General features: G+C 42.5%; 1 protein-coding gene across 1 annotated transcript in view; it reads right to left on the bottom strand.

Moving 5' to 3' along the window:
- The window catches only part of SMAD6 (SMAD family member 6), a 70709-nt gene that overhangs the window by 40710 nt on the left and 14700 nt on the right, over window positions 1-15299 (bottom strand). Inside the window, exons 2-3 of the mRNA XM_070762154.1 lie at window positions 14150-14206; window positions 5229-5306 (exon numbers count right to left, since the gene is read on the bottom strand). Coding sequence (XP_070618255.1) covers window positions 5229-5306; window positions 14150-14206 — 135 coding nt within the window. The remainder of the gene's footprint in view (window positions 1-5228; window positions 5307-14149; window positions 14207-15299) is intronic.

Genomic DNA, 15299 nt, shown 5'->3' with positions numbered 1-15299 from the left:
ACCCCTCGCATCCTGGACACAAACTGTTTCAACTCCTACCCTCAAAACGTCGCTACAGAGCACTGCACACCAAGACAACTAGACACAAGAACAGTTTTTTCTTGAACGCCATCACTCTGCTAAACAAATAATTCCATCAAACTATTTACTAAGTCTGCACTTTTTTTTCTACTATTTTTTTCCCCATCAATCCTATCGCTGATTTCCTCCCACTTATTCATCGGACTCATCCAATGGACCTTGCTAGGAATCAACTTAAAGGGCAGCCCTATCTAAGAAACTCGGGGTGATGGTCCCACCAATTGAGCGCCAGCCTCTGTCCGATCCGTCTTGCCAATTCAGGCAACTTCAGCCAAAGCACATCTGGTGCCTCCCAGATCGGGGAAAGCTGATCTCGGCAACCAATCTCGGATACCAACTGTTGCTTTAGTCTGGCCACTGAAGGGTTAAGCCGCAGCCCGGCTCTTATCCTATAGATGTAACCCTGCCCACTGGGGAAAGATAAATAACCCACATTAGACTCTTATGAAAAGCTGAGCCGCTTGAAATTCCACAGTAGGAGTTGGGAATATCCAATTACACTACCATTTTGGTTACCAAGTGATCGTTATTTTGTTCTAGCAGGAAAGTTTTAAGCCCACTTTTTGTGTATGTGTGTGCTTTTGACGGTTATGCAAAGGTAAAACGCCACATGAAACCATCACCTTTTGCCCTGGAAGTAAAGAGCATTTGGACCAATCATCCACAGCTCATTTAAAGAGAGAGAGAGAAAATTGGGAGGTGGGTCAGAACTCACAGCCGAAAAGTTGATAGTAAAAGCACCTTATGCAGTGGTAGCTCTACTTAAGAACTTAATTCGTTCCGTGATTAGGTTCTTAAGTAGAAACATTCTTAAGTAGAAGCAATTTTTCCCATAGGAATCAATGTAAAAGCAAATAATGCGTGCAAACCCATTAGGAAAGAAAGAAAAGCTCAGGATTTGGGTAGGAGGAGGAAGAGGAGGAGGACAGTCGCTGCCGAAGGAAGAAGGTGAGGTGAGCGCACCCTTTTGCCTTTCCACGCCCAGACGCTCTGGGAAGCAACCTCGCACCGGGTGTATTGGACGCAGTGCGAGGGAGTCACCACAGTGAAGTGGTTTATTCCCTCTCCAAGCGCCCAGAGAAAGGAAAATGCTTCATTCACTCTGGACTGCCAAAGCCTCCTTAAGCGCCACCGAAAGGCTCCTCTGGCAGCCCAGAAAAGCCCGAGATGGCTGGGATTAAAGGGGGAATGGCAGGAAACTGTCCAGGCCTTCATGCCGCTCTCAAATTTCCTGGGAATTTTTTCCAGGCTCGGCTTTTTAAGTAGAAAATGGTTCTTAAGTAAAGGCAAAAAAATCTTGAACACCCGGTTCTTATCTAGAAAAGTTCTTAAGTAGAGGCGTTAAGTAGAGGTCCCACGGTGTTCCCCTCCTTCCCTCCCTCTAGGTCAGTGGTCAGAAACTGTATTTATTTGAGCTTCAGAGTTGAGTCAGAAGCCAAGACAGGCCGAGTTCTACCACGCAAGCACATGTCCCTTCCTGAGGCCCACAAAATATCTCACATTCCTACACGTTGGAATCAAATTTCTGGAAGCTTTCTCAACCTTTCCTCTCCGAGCTGGCACACAATCCATCTTGAGAGAAGAAAGTACAAGCATCACTCAAGCCTTTGCTGTTTCCTGCGCGCGAGAGGCTGTGGGAAATGGGCCCAGCTCCATTTTTGGACCTTAAATTCCGACCATCTTTTAGAGTAAGGAGTTCCTTTGCTCGAGCAGCTTTTAGGAGCCACTTGCAATTAAGTAGGAAACGATCCAGGGTGGATAAAGGAAAGTTCACACACAGAAAAGGAATTCTGACAATTGATGAAGTATAATTTAGTGGAATACCATATGCCTATGTTTGGGAAATTAAAAAAGGATATAGGTAGTCCTTGACTTATAACAGTTTGTTTAATGACTGTTCGAAGTTACAATGAAAAAAGAGGACTAAAGACCATTTTTCAGTTACAACTTTTGGAGCATTGCCGTGATCATGGGATCAAAATACTTGCCAACTGATTCAGATTTATGGCCTTCCCAGTGTCCTGGTATGTTTGTTTGTGTGTTTGTGTGTGTTTGTGTGATATGATCCCCTTTTGTGACCTTCTGACAAGCAATGTTGTTGTTGTGAGCCACCCCGAGTCTACAGAGAGGGGCGGCATACAAATCTAATAAATAAGTAAGTAAGTAAGTAGTAAGTAAGTAAGTAAGTCAGTCAGTCAGTCAGTCAGTCAGTCAGTCAGTCAGTCAGTCAGTCAGTCAGTCAGTCAGTCAGTCAGTCAGTAAATAAATAATAAACATGAATGGGGGAGCCAGATTAACTGAACAACTGAAGTCTTTCACTTAACGACCCTGGCAAGGCAGGTTGTAAAAAAGAGCAAAGCTCATCTAGCCACTGTTACTTAGCAACAGAAATTTCCAGCTCAATTGTGGTCCTAAAGTTAAGGACCACCTGCACGTTCTGACGTTCATTTCCAATGTCAGAAGCTGTTAGACCATCTGTGTTCAACGCACCAAAGTGCCCTTAAGCTGGGGGTCATTTTAAGACTTGTGGACTTCAATTCAGACCACATTACTTACAGGACTGCTTTCTGCCACAGGGGGGTGGAGTCCCTGTTTCCTCCAAGGAGATTCCTAGAGAGGCCCCGGGGAGGCTTCTCCCCACTTCTTCCAAGCCTGTTTCCTCCCAGGTGATTCCTAGAGAGGTCCCATGGAGGCTTCTCTCTGCCTTTTCCGGCCCTGTTTCCTCCCAGGAGATTCCTAGAGAGGCCCCATGGAGGCTTCTCTCTGCCTTTTCCAGCCCTGTTTCCTCCCAGGAGATTCCTAGAGAGGCCCCACAGAAGCTTCTTCCTGCCTTTTTCGGCCCTGTTTCCTCCCAGGAGATTCCTAGAGTGGCCCCATGGAGGCTTCTCTCTGCCTTTTCCGGCCCTGTTTCCTCCCAGGAGATTCCTAGAGAGGCCCCATTGAGGCTTCTCTCTGCCTTTTCCGGCCCTGTTTCCTCCTAGGAAATTCCTAGAGAGGCCCCACAGAGGCTTCTCCCCGCTTTTTCCGGCCCTGTTTCCTCCCAGGAGATTCCTAGAGAGGCCCCACAAAGGCTTCTCCCTGCCTTTTCCGGTTACAGTTTCAGAGGCTCATGTTTGTAAGTGGAAAATGGTTCTTGAGAAGAAGCAAAAAAATCTTGAACACCCAGTTCTTATCTAGAAAAATTTGTAAGTAGAGGCATTCGTAGGTAGAGGTACCACTGTATAAGGAGCCACGTGCATCTTAGTGAAAACTCTAAATCTAAACCACGCACAAACCTGGAAAGTAACTTTTTTTAAAAAAAGGTTCAACAATCAGTAATGTTAATTTTTCCCTACTTCCCTACACTAGCAGTTTCACAAACAATAACAAGAGAGGGGTGAGAACGAGGTTATCAAAGTTCCTGAGCGAACAAAGTCCTGCAAAACAGGAAGGCCATTACTGGACTCGTTGCTAAACAGGGCAGAAATACTTTGTGAAATGGGACAGGAAACATATATTTCTGTACGTATAGATTTTACACGCACACACGTGCATTGGCATGTGTTTCAAAACAGTAACGTACTATATTATTTATCTACATATTAAATTATTGTATTTTACTCCCATTTCATCTTAAATTGTATACTGCTCAAAAAAACAAAGAGAACACTCAAAGAACACATCCTAGATCTGAACGAATGAAATATTCTAATTGAATGCTTTGTTCTGTACAAAGTTGAATGTGTGCAACAGCATGGGAAATTGATTGTCAATCAGTGTTTATTTATTTATTTATTTATTTATTTATTTTTTATTAGATTTGTATGCTGCCCCTCTCTGAAGACTCGGGGCGGCTAACAACAATAAAGAAGACAATGTAAACAAATCTAATATTAAAAATAATCTAAAAAACCCCAATTTAAGAAACCAATCATACAAACAAGCATACCATGTATAAATTCTATAAGCCTAGGGGGAAGGGAAAAATTTCAATGCCCCCATGCCTGACGACCAGACGTAGGTTTTAAGGAGCTTGCGAAAGGCAAGGAGGGTGGGTGCAACTCTGATATCTGGGGGGAGCTGGTTCCAGAGGGTCGGGGCCACCACAGAGAAGGCTCTTCTCCTGGGTCCCGCCAAATGACATTGTTTAGTCGACGGGACCTGGAGAAGGCCAACTCTGTGGGACCTAACCGGTCGCTGGGATTCGTGCGGCAGAAGGCTTCCTAAGTGGACAGTTTGATTTCACAGAAGTTTGATTTACTTGGAGTTACATTGTGTTGTTTAAGTGTTCCTTTTATCTTTTTGAGCAATGTATTTTATTCCAATTCCATTTTACATTGGATTTTAATAATAATTTGGAATTCTGCACTTTGATATGGCTTATAAATCAATGAAGTAAATTAACTAACTACGATATTCAGTTGGAAATTTTTTTAGCAATTTGTGTGATATACAGAGAGGGCTTTGGGGAATTGTTTTTTCCTGAAAATAGTAAACAGATTTTTAATATTTCAGAGAAATTTCTCAAGCATCAAGCTTCAGGATAGAAAGAGGTGAAGCTTACTTTCAAGCAATTTTTGGAGAAACAATTATTCAGACAAATAGAAATATTTACACAAAATACATCTGCAATGTATTTGAGGAGCAAACATTGGCAATGAAAGATAAAAGATTGCTTACTGATTTTCAGCACCACCATCAAATACATTGAATCTATGTCTTTTCTTTCTGTTTCTTTTCTTTCCTACCAGTCACAACTGGGAAAAACAGACCTGCCACTTTTTTCAATGTTGTTGTAACTTTGAATAGTCACAAATTGCTGTAGATCAAGGATTTACCTGTATATTAAGTAGCTTTTTCTTGTGAAGGTGTTTTGATTCCTGTTATTTAATATTGAGACCACTTTTGTTGCAGCTTTAATATACAAAGTCCCAAAGATGCTTTTTAAGAAGGCAACTAAACTATTGGTTTTTTATTTGCTTGAAAAAATTTTGCTTCTCATCCAAAAAGCTTCTTCAGTTCAGTTGCCTTCTGAGAAAACCCCCTTGGGACAACCATGACCCAGATGGCTGAGAATCTCCATAGACATTTAGTACACAAGGTAATTTTTCTTTGCAAAGTCTTGCCAAAACCAACATTGTATCCCACACGTTAAAAGATCCACCTACCAGAAAAGTCTCCGGCGATGATGTTGGGTGAATTTGTGGCCTCCGTTTCAGTGTAGGACAATGTGGAATTTGAAAGGTCTAGGAAGCAGAGGAAACACAGGCTTGTGTTATTTGATGACCAGTAATTTTACCAGGCTCACAAAGGCTGTGCAATGGTTCTGATTCAATTCCCCAAAGGGGCTTACACAGCTGTAGGAGGGAGCACTCATGCGACTTATCTCCTTCCCCATAAAGCAGCCACATAGAAGCAGAGAGAAGAAAAGAGTAGAGTAGAGTAGAGTAGAGTAGAGTAGAGTAGAATAGAATAGAACAGAACAAGCTTGGGGAGGGGGTTTTGGAGGTCTTCTAGTCCAACCCACTTCTAATAATAATAATAATTCTTCTTATTCTTATTATATATTATAATAATAATAATAATAATAATAATAAAATAATAATGAAAATAATAATGAAAATAATAATGAAAAATAATAATAATTTAAAAAAGAAAGTATGGATCATCGACATCGCAATCCCAGGAGACAGCAGAATTGAGGAGAAGCAGCTAGAGAAATTAGTGAAATACGAAGATCTAAAAATCGAGCTGCAACGACTCTGGCATAAGCCAGTGAAAGTGGTCCCAGTGGTTCTTGGCACACTGGGCGCTTTACCAAAGGATCTCAGCGGACATTTGAAAATCATCGGAATTGACAAAATCTCCATCTGTCAATTGCAAAAGGCTGCTTTACTGGAATCGGCAAACATAATTCACCGCTACATCACGCAGTCCTAGGTGCTTGGGAAGTTCCAGACTGGTGATGAAATATGAAATCCAGCATAGTGATCTCGTTTGCTGTGTTGTACTGACATAATAATAATAATTTATTAGATTTGTATGCCGCCCCTCTCCGAGGACTTGGAGCAGCTCACTTATTGAAAGTCTCCAGCAATGGAGCACCTACAACTTCTGGTGGCAAGCTGTTCCACTGGTTAATTATCCTCACTATTGGGAAGTTTCTCCTTAAATCCAGATTGCTTCTCTCCTTGATTATTTTCCAACTATTGTTCCTTTCCTTGCCTTCTAGTTCTTTGGAGAATAGATTAGATAGATACGGTAGATAAACAGAGTTGCAAGGGTCATCTAGTCCAACCAATGTGTATTCTTAAATGAGGTGAGTTAAAATGCAGTATGATAGTCTAAGATTAAATAATGGAACATGAAAATATGACTCATGCAAAGGTTTGCATTAAAACAAAGGTGAAATACTGGTATAAAATATTCTTAAGTGAGTTCATCTCCTTTGCATGCAACCCCAATATGTTCTATAAAACGTGTTCTCATCCCCAATAACAAAATACTACTTTCTTTTTAAAGGAAAGAGCAAGGAAGTTGGGGGGGGGGGGGGAGAAATGACACGTAATAGTAGCAACCAATCCTTATCTTTGCAGGAGCCTTTTAAGAAAGCCTTTTCCAGCCCTTCTGGAGAACTGAAGAAGCTTTCTAGATGAAAAGCAAAATATCTTCAAGCAGAAACAAAGACAGTCCAGTTGCCTTTTGAAAAAGAACCTTTGGGACAACCATAAACTGGATTAGCTGAGAATCTCCATAGGTATTTAGTGCACAAGGTATTTTTCTTCGGAAAGTCTTGCCAAAATCGACATTGAATCCTGCACATTAAAAGATCTACCTACCAGAAAAGTCTCCAGACTTTTCCCAAAGGAAGAATTGCTTCTTTCCTAGTAAGCACAAAATAATAACTCTGGCTAGCCCTTAAGGCATCAATAAGAGGGGGGAAAGTGTACAGATGGAATTATGACTGCAATTGAGCCCAAAATTTCCATTGCAAACAATACAGTTGTTAAGTGACTTTTGCCCTGTTTTATGACCTTTGCTACAGTATTTCTTCACCCAGAGGGACCTTGGTTCATGGAATTCCCTTTCAGAAGAGGTCATGACAGCTGTCAGCCTGGATAGCTTCAAGACAGGATTAGACAGATTCATGGATGCCAAGTGTATCGGTGGTTATTGAAATGGATTTCCCTGTGTCGCCTCTATGTTGGTTGAGGCAGGAAGGATTCCCTTGGGACCCATTTGCTGGGGGTCAAGGGAAAGGGGGGGGTTGCCGTCTCTTTCTGCTCAAGATCCCAATGGACAATTGGTGGGCCACTGTGGAACACAGAATGCTAGACTCGATGGGCTTTGGCCTGAATCATTGCAACGGTTAAGGTAGTAACAGGATTATCACTGCCCTAGAACTATGATGGTGAACCTATGGCACACATGTGTCACAGGTGCCATGCGGAGCCATATCTGCCGGCACACGAGCCGTTGCCCTAGCTCAGCTCCAGCGCACATGTGTGAAGAGGCCAGCTGATTTTCGGCTCACATGGAGGCTTTGGGAGGGCATTTTCGGTCTCCGGGAGGGCGAGGGAGGCTGTTTTTACCCTCCCTAGACTCCAGGAAAGCTTCTGGAGCTTGTGGATGGTGAAAAACAGGCCTACCAGGCCCACCGGAAGTTGGGAAATGTGCTGTTTCTGGCCTTCAAAGGGCTTCCAGGCAGCATAGGAAGCTGTTTTTGGCCTGGAGCCTGTGGATGGTGAAAAACAGGCCTACCAGGCCTACCGGAAGTCAGGAAATGTGCTGTTTCTGGTCTTCAGAGGGCTTCCAGGCAGCATGGGAAGCTGTTTTTGGCCTGCAGCCTGGGGAGGGCAGAAAACAGGCCTACCAGGCCCACCGGAAGTCAGGAAATGTGCGGTTTCTGGTCTTCAGAGGGCTCCCAGGCAGCATAGGAAGCTGTTTTTGGCCTGGAGCCTGTGGATGGCGAAAAACAGGCCTACCAGGCCCACTGGAAGTCAGAAAATGTGCTGTTTCTGGCCTTCAGAGGGCTTCCAGGCAGCATGGGAAGCTGTTTTTGGCCTGGAGCCCGGGGAGGACAGAAATCAGGCCTACCAGGCCCACCGGAAGTCGGGAAATGGGAGAATGCGGTGGTGGTGGTGGTCATTATATTATTATTATTATTATTATTATTATTATTATTATTATTATTATTATTATTATTATTTATTGGATTTATATGCTGTTCCTCTCCGGAGACTCGGGGTGGCTAACAGCAATAATAAGACAGTGTACAATAATAATCCAATACTAAAAATGATTAAAAACCCATTAATATAAAAACCAAACATACATACAGACATACCATGCATAAAATTGTAAAGGCCTAGGGGGAAAGCGTATCTCAATTCCCCCATGCCTGACGACAGAGGTGGGTTTTAAGTAGCTTACGAAAGGCAAGGAGGGTGGGGGCAATTCTAATTTCTGGGGGGAGTTGGTTCCAGAGGGCCGGGGCCACCACAGAGAAGGCTCTTCCCCTGGGTCCCGCCAAGCAGCATTGTTTAGTTGACGGGACCCGGAGGAGACCCACTCTGTGGGACCTAACTGGTCGCTGGGATTCGTGCAGCAGAAGGCGGTCCCTGAGGTCATGAATTCATGCACGGGGTTGGGAGTAGGGGAGCACTGTATTGTCGGTGTTGGCATGTGCTTTTGGCACCCAAGGGAAAAAAGGTTCACCATCACTGCCCTAGAAGATAAGTTCAGTCTGTCTTGTTTGCTAGGATATGCAGCTGCAGTTCACCAAAGCTTTTCACCTAACCACGGCACACCAATGGCAGATACGAATGAAGAGCAGTGGTTCTCTTTTCCAAATGCACAAACACTCCAAAAATAACCAAGGTTGAGTGGTTTGAACAAGTAGGAACTTGGAGCGCCATGGCTAAAGTTACACTAAGCCTCCAAACAACTCATTGTTACTATACTTAATTATCACTATTAAAATTCTTGAAGCTGTTTATTCTTGTTTCCTTCCTTCCTTCCTTCCTCCCCTGTAGAGACCAAGAAAACTTTGTTTTAACAAGTTAAAAGTCTTTTGTTGAGTCTCTCCCTCTCTCTCCTTCACTTGTGCCACTTTATTTAAAAATATGCTCCAAAAGCCGGGTCCAAATTCAATTAATTATTTTGTTCGTTCCCCCCCGGTTTTTTTCAACACAGTTTGCTGAAAAAGCAAAGTTCCAATACACGAATTCAGAGTTTCCTGTCTACCAAATAAACCATTATTATCCAGGGTGGACACGATACTCAACTTAGGACCATAATTGACCTCGAAATTTATGATGCTAAACAAGACAATTGTTAAGTGAGGTTTGCCCCATTTTATGACTTTTCTTGCCAGAGTTGTTAAGTGAATCCCTTCAGCTGTTACGTTAGTAACACAATTGCTAAAGTGAATCTGGCTTCCCCATTGATTTTGCTTGTCAGAAGATCACAAAAGGGAATCATGTGACTCTGGGACACTGCAACAGTCATAAGCCTATGTCAGTTGCCAAGTGTCTGGATTTTGATCACGTGACCATGGGGCAACAGTTGTAAACACACAAACTGGCCTTAAGTCATTTTTTTCCAGTGCCATTATAAGTATGGCCACTAAAACAAACTGTAGTAAGTCGAGGATTATCTGTAGCTAATTTCTTATTTTGCAAATGAAAAGTTATCTTCAAAATTGTACGGACCTATGACTGGTGCTGCATCAAAACTGATCAAAAATCAAGGCCCGGGCAACTGGCCTGTCCAGAGGTCATTGGGTCACCGTTTGTACCTTTCCCATTCAGCTTCTAATAACTAAGTTCAGTTTAATTTAATGTATTTTATTTATATGTGGCCCAATCCCATGGGACTCAGGGCGGCTTGCAACAATAAAATAGTACAATAATATAAAGACAGTGGGGGAGGCCAGATTCGCTTAACGGCCACATGATTTTCACTTAACAACTGCTACGATTTGCTCAACAACTATGGCAAAAAAGACGCAACCCACTAAACACCTGCCTTGCTTAGCCACAGGAATATTGGGACTCAATTGTGATCGTAACTCTTCTATTTCACACTGGTCAGAAGTCTCTTCCTGGCGCATGGGAACTGGGAATCCTAATGTAACTTTCACCTTCCTCTTTTTTTTGGGCATCCCCTCAAATATTGGAACACTGCCATAGTTTCATCCCTAGTTCTTCTTTTTGATATATATTTTGGAAGGCTGCTATTTGTTCTGTCGAGCTCTCTGGTAGAATCCTCCCGAAAATTCACAGATACAAATTTCAGACACACACACGTTTGAAAATTCAAAACAATGTTCTTTATAATGAAAATTCACTTAAACTAAGCCCTCTTTTTGTATAGCAAAGAGCACTCATCTCCAAACAAACTGGTAATTTGTACAAGTCCCTTATCAGTTCTGTGATACTTAGATTGCAGCTGTGAGGCAATTCACAGTCCTTCTTCTTTCACAAAGTGAAACACACTTTGCTTTGGTTTAGTTTCAAAGCGGGGAAAAATCAGCACACAAAGGTCAAAGTCAGCAAAGCAGGCACGAAACACAATGATCAGATAATCCTCCACAATGGCCAAACCCACAGGCTGCTCTTTATAGCAGCAACACTAACTACCACAGCCTCACCCAACCACAGGTGGCCTCATTTTCTTTGATAATAATCTCTCAGTTGTTGCTGCCTATGCATCGCTCTCCGCATGCGTGGCTGTATCATTAACTCTTGTTCCGAATCCAAGGAGGAGCTAGATAATTGATCTCCTTCTGAGCTGTCTGCCACACTCTCCTCCTCTCTGTCACTCATGTCTTCTTGGTCAGAGGAGCCTTCATCATCTGATCCCACCGGGAGCAAAACAGGCCAGCAGCATGTGGATGTCTCCCCCACATCCACAGTCCTTGGGGCAGGAGCTGGGCCAGAGCTAACCACAACACTATCTTTGGCACATCTCAGTTTTTAAGTAGGTCACATTTTTATCCCTTGTTACTTTGACTATGTTTTCTTTGATGCTTAAGAAAACAAAGCAGGAGAGTTTGGGGGGGGGGGGGTTGGAATACCTCCCAAGCATTTAAAACAAGGTTGCTGCCATTTCTCCAAGGCACTTCTTGCATTTTTACCGCCCCCCAACCGATTCACCATCACCAAGACTTGGGATTCGTCTTTTCTCCTCTAGTGCATCACAAAGCCTAAGTAGAACCGCAAAAGTATAGAAATTTCCATTGGGATGGTCAAATTTTTTAAAAAAAATCAAGGTAGCATTCATAAGAGGGCAACTGAACATTTTGTCTGGCCTCTACGGGGATCCACATAAAAACCAGATGAAGTTTAATTGCACCATCACGATTGCCATGATGAGAAATAATGAAATGTTCATGACAATATCAATATTCTACAACTTATATCCTTTCATCGGGCACTAAGTGCCCGTTGAAATTCCAATGTCATTGCAGTTTACTGTAAAACTCACTCTTCTGGTCCCAGCCATTAGTTTTCAAAGAGGCTATTTAAAGGCCCTTGCTTCAGAAAAGCACACGCCCACACTTAATTTTGTGTGCTGTGTGAATTCAACCAATGGCAGTTCATTCGGTAAACCAGGTGGCTAAACCATGGTTAGAAACATAGAAACATAGAAGATGAAAAACACCTCCTGGTCCATCTAGGCTGCCCTTATACTATTTCCTACATTTTATCTTAGGATGGATATATGTTTATCCCAGGCATGCTTAAACTCAGTTCCTGTGGATTTATCTACCACGTCTGCTGGAAGTTTGTTCCAAGCATCTACGACTCTTTCAGTCAAATATTTTCTCACATTGCTTCTGATCTTTCCCCCAACTAACCTCAGATTGTGCCCCCTTGTTCTTGTGTTCACTTTCCTATTAAAAACACTTCCCCCTGAACCTCATTGAATCCTTTAACATATTTAATTGTTTCGATCATGTCCCCCCTTTCCCTTCTGTCCTCCAGACTATACAGATTGAGTTTGTGAAGTCTTTCCCGATAAGTTTTATGCTTAAGACCTTCCACCATTTTTGTAGCCCGTCTTTGGGCCCGTTCAATATTTTCAGTATCTTTTTGTAGGTGAGGTCTTGAGAACTGGACACAATATTCCAAATGTGGTCTCACCAGCGCTCTATACAGCGGGATCACAATCACCCTCTTCCTGCTTTTGATATCTCTAGTTTGGCAAGTTCTCATTGACTTTGCTTGTCAGAAGGTCACAAAAGGAGATCACGTGACCCCGGGACACTGCAAACTGTCATAAATACACCCCAGCTGCCAATCATCCGAATTCTGATTATTGCTGCAACAGTCCTAGTGTGAAAAATGGCTGTAAGTCATTTTTTCCAATGCCGTTGTAATTTTGAATGGTCACTAAACGAATAGTTGTAGGTCAAGGACTTGTCTGAACCTATTCGAATACTGAAACAAAACCTCCAATAAACTGAAGAGGCCTTGTTGCTTCTTGAAACCACTTTTGCTATGCTGGTTTTGATAATTCAGTCTGTGCCATGATTGTTGTGAGGACCAGACCTTGAGCAGAGTCTTCTCACTGACTTTGCAATGGGTAACATGAGAGTCTCATCCTGGATACTTTGCTACCCTTTGCATAATCTACAACCACACTAATATCTAACTGATACGATTGACAGCAAATACAGATGGATACAAACTCTGAACCCTAAATAAACTGAGTGAATAAACCCTTAAACTACTGATAGTTATTGGAACTAACAACTACGCTAAAATGCACGGTTAAAACCCTAGGGAAATCTACACCACCCACATGTTTGTACTACAGGCTGTAAAGCATTAAAGCCCCAGCTCTAATGCTGGCCCCTCTTTTCTTCTTCTTACTTCTCCTTTCCTTTCTGTTTTTCTATTTCTTCTTCTTTTCTTTTATCTCTTCTCCTTCTCTCCCATCCCTCTCTCCCCTTTTCTTCCTTCTTCCTGGCCTTCTTCCCCCCATCCTCTTTAGATAAGTTGATTATGATTGTTAGAATGTACATTATATATACCCTTTTTGCTTTTTTGTATCCTGTTTTAATGTATATATTCAGTAAACATATTTTTTAAAAAACAAATCTACAAAAACACTCGCTGAGCCGAGCTGGTGCAGTGGTTAGAATGTAGCACTGTAGGCTACTTCGGCTGACTGCTGGCCGCAGTTCAGCAGTTCAGTTCTCACCAGCTCCAGTTTGACTCAGCCTTCCATCCTTCCGAGATGGATAAAATGGGGACCCAGATTGTTGGGGGCAAGAGGCCGACTCTGCAAACGGCTTAGAGAGGGCTGTAAAAGCACTATGAAGCGGTCTATAAGTCTTTTTGCTATTGCTATTGATATGGACTTCACAGTACAAGCCATTCAAGATTCGGGGGTTGAGGGGAATCAAAGTATTCAAGCGTGGAGGGCAGGAAAAGAAACAATGGATGGTAACTAATCAAAGAGGGAAGCAACCTGGAATTAAGGAGACACTTCATAACAGTGAGGACAATTAACCAGTGGAACAGCTTGCCTCCAGAAGTTGTGGGTGCTCCATCACTGAAGGCTTTCAAAAAGAGATTGGACAATCATTTATCCATAATGGCATAGGGGGTTGGACTAGAAGACCTTCAAGATCCCTTCCAACTCTATTATTCTATGTTTTAGGTCTACATTATGAGCCACGGTGGGCCAGTGGTTAGATTGCAGTACTGCAGGCTACTTCTGCTGACTGCCAGCTGCCAGCAATTTGGCAGTTCGAATCACAGCAGGCTCAAAGTTGACTCAGCCTTCCATCCTTCTGGGGTGGGTCAAATGAGGACCCAGATTGTTGGGGGCAAGAGGCTGAGTCCGTAAACCGCTTAGAGAGGGCTGTAAAGCACTGTGAAGCGGTATATAAACCTAAGTGCTATTGCTATCACTTTGTATTACACACAGAGAGAGAAGCCAAAGGTGGCCATCTTCCATTTGGAAAAGAGACAAAAGTTGCCCACGAAATATAGGCCTCCAGTTGTGAACATCCCAAGTGGGCCTCTCTTGCTAATGCTTAGAAAACTGCAGGAGGGGTGGAGAACATACTTACTCAATGGCTTTTGCTCATCCTTTGGAGACAGCCGGGAATAAGGAGGGGGTGGCGATTCTGAAAAAGACAAGGGAGGGAAATGAGCCATCATCCAAGGTTTTAGAAAGGTGGTTTCTATCTCAATGAAGTCACTTTTAGTTGAACAAAGGATAGGATACTGATCAGACGCTCACAGAAACCCAGAGCGAACAGAGCATTTTCCTTTCTCTAGGCGCTGTCTCAGAGTCCCTCTTTTTTTTTTAGAAACATAGAAACATAGAAACATAGAAGTCTGACGGCAGAAAAAGACCTCATGGTCCATCTAGTCTTCCCTTATACTATTTTCTGTATTTTATATTAGGATGGATATATGTTTATCCCAGGCATGTTTAAATTCAGTTACTGTGGATTTATCTACCACGTCTGCGGGAAGTTTATTCCAAGGATCTACTACTCTTTCAATAAAATAATATTTTCTCATGTTGCTTTGGATCTTTCCCCCAACTAACTTCAGATTGTGCCCCCTTGTTCTTGTGTTCACTTTCCTATTAAAAACACTTCCCTCCTGGACCTTATTTAACCCTTTAATATATTTAAATGTATCGATCATGTCCCCCCTTTTCCTTCTGTCCTCCAGACTATACAGATTGAGCTCATTAAGTCTTTCCTGATACGTTTTATGCTTAAGACCTTCCACCATTCTTGTAGCCCGTCTTTGGACCCCTTCAATTTTGTCAATATCTTTTTGTAGGTGAGGTCTCCAGAACTGAACATAGTATTCCAAATGTGGTCTCACCAGCATTCTATATAGCGGGATCATAATCTTCCTCTTCCTGCTTGTTATTCCTCTAGCTATGCAGCCAAGCATCCTACTTGCTTTCCCTACCGCCTGACTGCACTGTTCACCCATTTTGAGACTGTCAGAAATCACTACCCCTAAATCCTTTTCTTTTGAATTATTTTTAAGCCTTAAAGTTTTGGATTTTTTTTATTCCCCTCCCCTCACCTTCTTCCTTCAGCAGTGACTGTCCTCCTCCTCTTCTTCCTCTTCCTCCTCCCAACCCAAATTCTGAACTTTTATTTCTTTCCGAATGGGTTTGCACGCATTATTTACTTTTACATTGATTCCTATGGGAAAAATTCCTTCTTCTTACAAACTTTTCTACTTAAG

This window comes from Erythrolamprus reginae, chromosome 10, assembly GCF_031021105.1.
Source record: "Erythrolamprus reginae isolate rEryReg1 chromosome 10, rEryReg1.hap1, whole genome shotgun sequence".
Taxonomy (NCBI): Eukaryota; Metazoa; Chordata; class Lepidosauria; order Squamata; family Dipsadidae; genus Erythrolamprus; species Erythrolamprus reginae.
Note: the sequence above shows the minus strand (reverse complement) of the source record. Positions and strands in the feature narration are given on the sequence as shown.